Source organism: Dendrobium catenatum, unplaced genomic scaffold, assembly GCF_001605985.2.
Source record: "Dendrobium catenatum unplaced genomic scaffold, ASM160598v2 fragScaff_scaffold_390, whole genome shotgun sequence".
In the NCBI taxonomy this organism is placed as follows: domain Eukaryota; kingdom Viridiplantae; phylum Streptophyta; class Magnoliopsida; order Asparagales; family Orchidaceae; genus Dendrobium; species Dendrobium catenatum.
Window position 1 is genome coordinate 9,406,660 of NW_021318852.1, and position 11,338 is coordinate 9,417,997.

Consider the following 11,338-nt stretch of genomic DNA (forward strand, 5'->3'; position numbering starts at 1 on the left):
CCTCACCTAGGATTTTCACCAAAGCTCTCTCTCAAAGCCTCCAAGTCACAATGTAGGAAAAGTTTCATAATATCATTCCATTAGCCTCCAAGGAGAAGGAATACCTTTAAATGCCTCATACAATGAAAAAATAAGACCAACTTGCCCCTAGGGCTTACACATGAATAGGCCTCAAATGAGGTATATATAGAAAATGCAATAATACTCATAACACAAATAAGCTAATACAATGACGATCACAAGTAAAGCGACGCAATCGTGGCCGTAGATTTGACGGCCATGCCTCTGGTAGACCTCCAAGTCGGATGTCCTTATCACTATTCTTTATATTATATGATTGCTTATTGCACCTCACCATATATGCTTAAAGGAGCTTTCAAAAAGAAAAATCCCTTCACCAGTCCAAAAAAAAGGGTAAATATTACTCTTAATGACTACAAAATTAGTCATTCTATGCAAAATCACACTTGTGGGGACCTATTAACTGCTTAATGGGGGATGTTAAGTCGTTATTAAAACAGTAAAGAGTAGCTATGTAACAGCATGGCTAACATGTACTAGTGAATGTCTTATGGGGATTCATTATCTTCCAGCAAAATCGTGTAACATGACACTTGCAATAATTTTTTATTATATCAAATGACCTAAAAAAGTTTAAATTTTATGAAGAAACTTTGATGGATTAAGAAGCTGTTGTAAAAATTTCAGTAAAAAGAATGACTTCAGACCAATAAAAAATCATAAAAGTCTGCTAAAAATATAATATTTCATTAATTTATGGTTCATTGGTCATTTAAAAATAACTTAAAAATATAGTACACTTTAAAAAATCATGAAATTTGAAGCACAAGTAATAAATAATTGCTACTAGTTTTAGAGGCCAACTTGGTATTTGTGGGATTTCAAAGTTGGCAGTCCATTGGTATGAATAAGTTGGCAATTCATGGACCTCTTTAAGGGTAAGAATATTCTTTATCTTCTTAAGGAATAAATTTGTGCAAATTGGATGATATCTTTGTCATTCCAATATAATTAATAGTTTCATATGTAAGAAGTTACCGAGAATAACTTTGAATACTGTTGTTGCACATAAAATTAAAATCCTTTTTTCTCTCTCATGAATATCAAAATTGATGTAGCACGAAGATAAAGCAATGACCAATATTTACTTTACTACTTGGCAAGAGTGCAGGTGATTTTGAAGGCCTACTTGATAATTTGTGGGATTACAAAGTTGGCGGTCCATAATTGATGCAAGCACTAGTTAGAAAAGCCAAACAAGGAGAACAATGGGTAAACTATAACCAAACTCGATTCAAAATGTAGCAATCATCTATAACATCAAAAACCGACGGAAAAACGAGAAGAGAGATCAAAAGAAACAAACAAAAGAAATAAAAAATGACGTTATCCTCAGAACTACCGACAGAACGGTTTCCTCACATGCATTGAAATGTAGGCTAAGTAAAGTATGTGCTTAGGGCTAGCAAACCGATGGTCACCACGCAAGAAGGTCAAACGTCCAACCAAACTCCTCCAGCAAATGCTCCCAAATCAGCCAACAAACACCTCCAAAGCTCAAGAAGAAGGATATAATGGAGTGGAACTTGCGTAGAGAAGAAAGAGCTAAGAAGTCCAGACGAGATAGAGGAGAAGAAGAAGTGGACAAAGCTCTCAGCTTTTCCAAGAAGAAGAAACCCTCAGGTTTTTAAAGAGACAATGCTCAACAATTTTCAACAACCTTTCCCTCAAAAATCATCTTCTCTATATAAGCAAGAGGGGAACCAAACAGCCATAGCACCTCCAACTAAACCAATTAGATTTAGGAAAATGAATGCCAACAACCACATAACCTCAGTCCCAAACGGTACAGCAAACAGAGAAGGAAGCTCACGGGAACGAGCAGAAAAGCCACGGAACCGAGCAGCCAGCCGCAGAACAAGCAGCCAGCCGCAAGAACCAAAGGGGAAAAGCCACGGGAAAACCACCAGCACAGGAAACCAACAGCCAGCCACGAGAACCTAAGGGACAAGGCACGGGAAAATAGCCAGCACAAGAAAACAATAGACAAGGGGAGAAGAAGAGGCAAGACCACTCCAAAATGAATCCAAGACTTAAGAGCATACCTTTTTAGATTATGAGCTAGGTAGTTTAATAAATCTCCAATAATGAACTAACTTCAGCTCACATTAATGAGCTAGCATTTTAGAGAGAAAAGCTCAACTAAAATAAACCACCACCTCCCAACATCAACATAAGCTCAAACCGAGAACCATGAGCCAACCGAGAACTAGTAGCGCCCAAAGGACCAATCAAGCTAGCATACTAAAGGTCTACCAAGCCCAAGCACAACCTACCATGATCATTGGATGCCTTCCATCATTGGATATCTAAAAAAATATAAAAAACTAAATAATACTAATGTTCAATATTAGAAATAAAATATAGAAATTATGATTGATCAATAATTTATGGACAAGTTAGCAATTCGTGGACTTCCTTAAAGGCAAAATCTCTCTCATATTCCAGTGAAATAATTGTTTACAATAATAGAATATCTTCATTAGTTTTAATGCAATTGGTAGTTTTTATATGTAGCAGTTACCAAGATAAAGAGAAAATCCTACTATATAATAGATGGCAAGACTCCCAATAAAATACAAAAAATGATTTTTGGTTGCAATTTTTTTATTAATTAAAATAAATCTAAAGATTAAGAAATATATCACAAATTCATTACACTTAAGATCAATAACTATAAGTCCCAAACTCTACAATTGGAAACATAAGTATAATTAATTAGCTATAGTAAACATGTTTCATCTGATTTATGTAAAAATATAATTTATAATAAGTAAGACATATTTTTTTTTTGTTTAAAATCATCAAGTTTTAATAACATTTTCATCATCCTTAATTTTTTAGTTAATCAAACTCAATCAAGTACAATGAAAAACACCTATAAACACTAAACTAAACTTCTTGGAATCTTCATTTGCACCATTTATTCTTCATGTTGTGGGATCCTAAGCTTACTTCAAGCCGCACAAGCTTGAAATAAGCTTAGTGACACACACACCATCTCCATGATTGCTTCTTAATTAATGAGCCTCTCAAATACGTAGCAAATTATTAGATGTCACAACATAATGATTAACCAATCATAACATAATTGATGGAATTCATAAACTCATGGGTGAATAGTCTCCTCTTATTTGATAAAAGCATGCTGATGTTGGTGCGGGGGAAAGGTCATAAAAATATAAAAGTAAGCTATCCCTTATAACAACAAAACACAACATCAAGCCTTTATCCACTACGTGGGTCGGCTACATGAATCCTTTTTCTCCATTGTGTCCTATTAAAAGTCAAATTCTCGTTTAAATCTAATAAAGAAAGGTCATTCTAATATTTTCTAGCCAAGTCTTTTTGGTCTACCCTACCTTTCTTAACATAAGTCAAATCTATACCTCTACTCTCCTAACCGGGTCATCAGAAGGCACCGTTTATGTGACCAAACATCTAAGGCGACTCTCTCTAATCTTATCTTCTACTGGAGCTACTCCAACCTTTTCACGTATATTCTCATTCGTATCTTATCTCTAAGGGTAAAGCACTCATCCACCTGAGCATCCTCATCTCTGCCACACTTAACTTAGTATTATGCTTCTCTTTTAATGGCCAACATTCGGCACCATAAAGCATTGCAGGCCTCACTACCATCTTATAGAATTTTCCCTTAAGTTTGATGGTAATTTCTCACATAACAAGCCCGATGCATTCCTCCACTTCAACCATCCAACTTGAATTCTGCTGATAATTCCCCGTCTATTTCACCATCACTCTGAACAATAGATCCAAGATATCTAAACGTGTACTCTTATTAATGACTTGATTGCCCAAAGTCCAATCCCCTCACTAGTCTATTCACTAAAATTACACTCCATATATTCCGTTTTAGATCTACTCAAGCGAAAACCTTTAGACTCTAAGATTGACCTCCATAATTCAAGTTTACCTTCAACTCTCTCTCTAGTCTTATCAACAAGAAGAATATCATCAGCAAAAAGCATACACCAAGGTACATCCTCTTGCAAATGTATATGGGCTTAAGGCTGATCCTTGATGTAACCCAACCGAAATAGGGAAATACTTGGTCCGTCCACCTTGTGTTTGAACACAAGTAATAGCTCCTGCATACATATCTTTAATGATTTGAATATAAGCATTATTGACTCTCTTTCTTTTCAAGAACTCTCCATAGCACTTCTCTTGGAATTTTATCATATGCTTTTTCTAAATCAATAAATATCATATGTGATCCTCCTTATTTTCTCTATATTTCTCTATCAAACCTCTTATAAATGTATGGCTTCCATAGTCAACCTACCCGGCATGAATCCAAATTGATTTTGAGAAACATAGTATCATGCCGCAACCTATGCTCCATAACTCGCTCCCATAGTTTTGAAGTATGACACATTAACTTAATACCTCTATAATTCGCACAATATTGTGCATCATCTTTATTCTTAAAAAGTAGATCGAATTAACACACTCATTCTCCACTCATCTGGCATCTTTTTAGTCTTCAAAATAGTATTAAAAAGTTTAGTAAGCCATGAAATTCCTTCATCTCCTAAGCATTTCCACACTTCTATTGGAATATCATCAGGTCCAACAGCTTTTCCACCCTTCATTTTCTTTAAAGCCTCTCTAACTTCAGTTTTACTAATACGCCGATAAAAACATAAATCTTTATTTTCATTTAGGGTGCTAAGGTCCCTCATAAGATGCATAAAACACATGTAAATATTTTCTAAACACATGCACCATCCCGTTTCATACATGATATTAAATAATATTTTTTCTCTTTTTAGTTAGTCATGGTCGTATCAAAATTTATTGAGAAAATCATCGAAATGGTCCCTTGACTCTTTATGAAGGATCAAATAATCCCAAACTATATTAAATGATTATTTTGGTCCCTCAACTTTTTAAAGAGGAACTAAAATAGTTCCACCATGAGACTATTTTATTTTCTCTTTAAATACTCGAGGGATCAAATGATCCTTTAATATAGTTTGGAGCCATTTTGGTCATTCATAAATGGACCATTTTGATTTTTTTCTCAATGTTTACTAGGTGCAAAAACCTCTTAAGTAAACTGGTAAATATCATTAATATATTTATAATTGTGAAAAAACCCTAGATCCAAGCAACATCATTTTGCGTACCATTTACCTTCAATGTACACAACTTTTAGGTTTTATGTTGATACTTCATCTCTTATTTATTGCTTTTTCCTGTGTTTTCAAAATTCGAATTGCGTTGGTAGCATTCTTCCACAATGAGTAACTGATTTAGAAGATTGTATCAGCCTGAAGTAATGACATACAATCTTTTAAAATTTCTTTTGATATCTGAACTTCACATGAAAATATTTGCCTGCATCTTCTGTCTTCTCTAGTATTCACTTATGATGCACAAGGCATGCTTTTCTCAAGGATAACTTAATCGTGTTCCTGTGGAAGGTTATTACGAATCAAACTCGCATTTTTCCATTGTAATTCTGTTTTGGGGACATAAATCAACTGCTTCAATTACTTGGTTTTATGTGTTAGTTTCAACTTTTAACCAACATTTTTTTCAATCCATTTGGAATGGCATGGTAGAGCTGGGAGAAAACTATAGACTGCCATAGTCCAGGCCAAGGACTAATGCCAGCTAGCTTCAAAGTTCGGACAGTTCCACTGGATGGTGATGATTCAGCAACTGAGGAGGTGCTGGATCCAGACTTTGGAGAGGCTGCAATAGGTCGTGTTGCTCCAGTTGATTCAGGTAAGATGTTTTAGCAATCAAAGTTTATTCTCCCTTCTTTGTTCTTTTTTACTTCGTGGTCTTCTATCTGAAGAACATCTCTTTTTCACATTTTAGCTAATCTTTTGGCCTTTTATTTATTCATCAGGAAACCAGGACTAATTTCTCTGTTGTCACTTATAAGAGATCTTTGTATTCTTTTTTCCATGTATGGGCTGAAAGTCTTCATTTGACTGCCTTTATTTGCAGGATTATGGTGGATTATATTGCTAAGAGCATATGGAAAATGTTCTGGGGATCTTTCGGTTCAAGAGAGAATTGATGTTCAGACAGGAATTAAGATGATTCTAAAACTTTGTCTTTCTGATGGCTTTGACATGTTTCCTACATTACTGGTGACAGATGGTTCATGCATGATAGACAGACGCATGGGAATTCATGGCCATCCCCTTGAAATTCAGGTAAATTTGTATATATTTGAAGCGACGAGCCTTTGTTTCCATACGTTATTCAATCTGTTATTGAATACATGTTTTTGGAATCTCATGACTTTGCACATAAGCCTGATTAACACGGAGCTTATACCCCTAAATTATTAATTGATTCTTTTAGGAAATCATGCAGCATTTCTAAACTTAGTAAGAACTTCCAATTTCCTACATTAAACTTCAACATTCCACTTGTGGTCTGAATTCAGAAGTAGGCGGAAGTAACCTCTTTTAAATCAGGATGGATGGGTTTGAGGCTTTGTCTAATGGTGCTTATGTGGCAAGAGATTGGGATTTGGCTATTTAACCTTTTGTTTATGTTGAGTATAGATGGAAGAAGGAAGTATGAACTTGGATTTTTTGGTTGAGCTTAGGGGGTGTAAATGAGTCAAGTCGAGTTGAGTATCTTTTTAATCGAGCTTATCATGTTTAGTTCTTACTGAGCTCGAGCTTGAGCTCTAGCTCGGCTCGAGCTCGCTGGAGCTAGTTTGGAAAGCTCGAGCTTGACTCGATTTTGGAGCTTGATTTTTTAGTTTTAAATTAAAATTTTCAAATTTTTTTAGATTTTTTATTTTTACCATAGAATTAAATTAATAATATTAAAATTTATGATATTATGTTAATTTTAATTAATTTGTAAATATATTTTAAATTAATCGAGCGGCACAACGAGCTTTCAAGGCGAGCCAGCTCGAGCTCGAGCTCGAGAGTATAGGCTTGAACTCGAACTTATGGCATGATAAGTTTGACTCGTGAGTTCGTTAACAAGTCAAGTTCGAGCCGACTCGACTCACTTACACCCCTAGTAGAGCTTATAATGTAGAAGAGAGAGCAGGTTTGAAGCGCTAGAGAGGGTGAGTGTTTGAGTAGTCAAACAGAGGTAATGGTTTGATACTAGTAGGGTTGCAGGGAGTGTTAGAACTAAGATTTCAACGTCATTTGGAATTTGGGTGATTAGAGCAATCATGTGGGAGAATGAGAGCATTTAAAGAGCCTAAGATTAGGATTGAGACTTGGTCTCTTGATGGGGAATATTGAGAGCAGCCCAGAGGATTTGAAACTTGACAACATTCCATGTTTTATGTTTGTGTAGGGATTGGAGGGAGGTAGGAGTGGCAAAAACCATAATTAAGATCACATTCCATTCAAATTTTCTATGAAGTTTGAATGGGAGTGGCAAGAACCATAATTAAGATCTCATTCCATTTAATTTTTATGATTATCCAAATTTCAAAGAATGCTTGATGTATATAGGGGTTTAAATGAGATAAGCTAAAGTAATCTTAAGTGTTGTTTGACTTGACTTATTAAACATTATAAATAATATCCTATTTTTAATAGCTATGCTGTTTGACTTAGCCACTTGATCTGTGTTTCAATGTTTGAAATCTCTTAATTACTCTGTTGCACATAACAGAATAAAACCTGTTTTTATAACTGAAATGAATTGGTTTGCTTTTGCAGGCACTTTTTTATTCAGCACTCTTATGTGCCCGTGAGATGCTTGCTCCTGAAGATGGATCAGCAGATCTGCTCCGAGCATTGAATAACCGGCTGATAGCATTATCTTTCCATATCAGGGAATACTATTGGGTAGATATGAAAAAATTAAACGAGATCTACCGTTATAAGACGGAGGAATATTCTTATGATGCAGTTAACAAGTTCAACATTTATCCTGACCAGATCCCTCCTTGGCTGGTGGAATGGATGCCCGATATAGGGGGTTACTTGATTGGAAATTTGCAACCTGCTCACATGGATTTCCGTTTCTTTTCATTAGGAAATTTGTGGTCCATTGTAAGCAGTTTAGCGACGACACAACAATCACATGCCATTTTGGATCTCATAGAGGCCAAGTGGTCTGACTTAGTGGCAGATATGCCTTTAAAGATATGTTATCCAGCTCTTGATGGGCAGGAATGGAGAATCATCACAGGCAGTGATCCTAAGAACACGTAAAGTGCTTTTCCTCATAATTCAATTATTCCTACGTTTTTTCAGCTTTTCATGATCCCTTATATAATGGTGCAGGCCATGGTCTTATCACAATGGTGGGTCTTGGCCAACCTTGTTATGGCAGGTCTCTTTCTCTTCTTTATTTTATTTTTGTCCCAAATAGTTTTCTGTAATCTTAGATTAAATTTCTCCTAGTTTTTAATGCTTTCATAGATTCAATTATAAGTTATCGCATACTGTATTTCAGTTTCAATTAATGAGTTGACTGCTCTTTATAGAGGCCCCTGTAGTCTTGAATGTGCTTTCGCACATGGTAAAATTTGAAATTTTAGTTGAATTATAGGTGGGATGGGGGGCATGTGCATGCCTATCATTATCCAAGACATGGATATTGGTTTAGTTTTTGGACAAGTATATAGCTAAAATGTTGATTTTGTTCTTTTACATTGGATGTTTCTAAATATGTGCATATCACTGTTTTGGTTCTGGCCGAACCGTCCAAACCGGCCCAGGTGGGGCCGGTTAATACCTATAGGAGACGGGCCAAGCCGCCTCCTTTGGCCGCCCAATCATGTGGCCCCCCCAAGGGAGGCAAGAAGAGAGGGAAGGGGCATAAGGAAACTATTTGAATTAATGTTTGTTTTAGGAAGTCTTTTATTATTTTTTATTAAGAATATATGTATTAAAAGAGGAGAGGAGGCTAGGGTTGCATTCATGATTTGAGTTATTTTCTTGGAGTTCTCTTAGGGTTTTGGGCTCTAGATTCATCGTCTAGAGATTGGGAGGGAACGATCCTCCTCTTGAATTGAGGATTAATTGTATCTTTATTTTTCTTTTGCTTTACTTCGATTTCCATAATGAAATCTACTGTTTTGGGTTGATTTTGTTCAACTTGTGTGTTTTCTTGCTGATTTCACCAATATTCGTTAGGGTTGCTTGCGAACTCAAGTAAATCCGATAGGATTACTTGCGAACTCAAGTAAATCCGATAGGATTACTTGCGAACTCAAATATTTTCTATCAATCACATGCTAAAATTAGTAACTAGATAGTTGAAAGATTTCTGTAATATTGTCAACATTTATTCATCTTCGTATATGGAAAGGTTATGAAAAAAAGGGTAGACTGAAATGGCTAGAAGATGTGTAAAAAGAATCATGCTGAAGACAGTTTATATCTCATATAAACAAGCACTTATTGGAATGAATTGAAAATCATTCATAATACTGAATCGAAGAAATCTAGTTTAGATTAATGATAATGATGACTATAAGCCTTAAGCTAGTGAGTTCTTTGTTCCATGTTCCTTCTAATTTTGCTGAAGCCCTTAGCTTTCATCTGCAGCTCACTATAGCATGCATAAAGATGAATAGGCTGGAACTCGCTGCAAGAGCTGTGGAGGTTGCTGAGAGGCGTCTTTCCATAGATAAGTGGCCTGAATATTATGATACAAAGAGCGGTCGATTCATCGGAAAGCAATCTCGTCTGTACCAAACCTGGTCCATTGCTGGTTTTCTCGTTGCAAAGCAGTTACTGGCTAAGCCAGATGCTGCTAAGATCCTATGGAATGAAGAGGATGCAGAAATAATCAGCGCCTTCAATTTCATGACCGATTCCGGCAGTCCTAGGAGAAAAAGAGGGAGGAAGCCATTAAAGAAAACCTATATAGTTTAATCAAATGACATGCATATATTAACACGAGATGAATGGTGCAGCGGCCAACAGTTTTCTTACATCAGTCTATTAAATGTGGATGGCTTCGTTCGTTTGTTTGTGATATTCTGTACCTATAATTCCATATTAACTTGTTTTTCCAGCTCCGTTTGTTTACAGGTATGAATTTTAGCTGTTAATTTATTTCCATATATCATTCAGAAGTGGGAAATTTGTGGAAGACCTTCTCGGTAAATATCTTTTTCAGTTATTTTTCTTTTTTATTTTATTTTCTTTTCCAAGGCTGGAGGCCGACAGAACCTCTTTTATATATATGTATATATATAAATGTAATTCGTTTAATCTTGTATTTATCAAATTGTATTTGACCGTTGGAACACTTTTGAGGGTGATTAATTTTTCTTTTCCGTAACTAATGTAATTTAGTACGATGACGATGATAGTTTGGACCTGCAATCATCTCTGGTACAGGATGGTGTAAAGGACAAATGGAAGATGCGACACAAGCCCAGGAAAGTAAGAATCAGTCTTCAATTCTTCTCACTCTTTAAAATTTGATAAATATTCGTTGATTGAATATTTTGCTGTAATTATTTGATTTGTTTCTATTCATTTTTAATTCCAGATGTGGACTTATTCATTAAAACCCACTTGGATTCGTTTCTCATGTCTGCAATTGGTATTACATTGGAATTGAATCAAATTTAGATAAATTTTATTGATTGTCATTATTTTGTAATTGCTAGCAAATACTGCTCATTTGTGATTTTCTTTATGATGGATGCAAATTATTAGGCATAAACTAAACATTGGATCTATTTTTATTTCGTTTTTCATTTTCTCCTTGCAATTCCTTAGAACCAAATGAAGCCTAAGGGTTTAGAAAATCGAAAAGGGTTGTGGAACGTTGAGAAGCACGCTAATCTGAACTGGGATTTAAATTATTATTTATGGATGTGTTGACAATCATCGAACACTTATAAACTGAAACATAGAAAAACAGATAAAATAAAGATGGGATGAAAAAGGGGAAAAATGAAGAAAATGAAACATTCAGACATTATGTTGACGGTTGAATCTCAGTCTCTCGTTCCAAAGAGAATTCCACGGCTATGAATAGTAATCCGTGGTAAGACTACCAGGATCACATTAATTCCTTCCAGAATTAGACTGCTGATTTAGGAAGGATTGTATTAATCATTATTCTGCAATTATTTAGAGTTATTTGTTTCTTTATCAATACATCTTATATAGATCTATAAATAGGGAGTAGATTGCATAATAAAATTCGTTTTTCTTCTCAAACCTCTGATTTGTAACATGGTATCAGAGCTGAAATAATTGAAGAAGAGGTATTCTTTGCCGTTAAAAGAACGATCGTAGATCGTCGGAGGAGG

General features: G+C 35.3%; 1 protein-coding gene across 10 annotated transcripts in view; it reads left to right on the plus strand.

Annotated features, from left to right (window-relative positions):
* LOC110116545 (neutral/alkaline invertase 3, chloroplastic) overlaps positions 1-10,669 on the plus strand; it is a 23,600-nt gene extending 12,931 nt beyond the window's left edge. For 8 of the 10 annotated variants that reach the window (XM_020850157.2, XM_020850156.2, XM_020850155.2 and 5 more), the window contains exons 3-7: positions 5,676-5,841; positions 6,070-6,281; positions 7,773-8,266; positions 8,343-8,391; positions 9,612-10,320. In XM_020850157.2, the coding sequence (XP_020705816.1) occupies positions 5,676-5,841; positions 6,070-6,281; positions 7,773-8,266; positions 8,343-8,391; positions 9,612-9,941 (1,251 nt within the window). In that variant the 3' untranslated portion in view covers positions 9,942-10,320. Of the gene's footprint in view, positions 1-5,675; positions 5,842-6,069; positions 6,282-7,772; positions 8,271-8,342; positions 8,392-9,611; positions 10,321-10,367; positions 10,458-10,566 lie in introns of those variants that run through there. The other 2 variants (XR_003700459.1, XM_028694106.1) reach the window with 2 other exon arrangements.
* Positions 10,670-11,338: the final 669 nt, after the last annotated feature.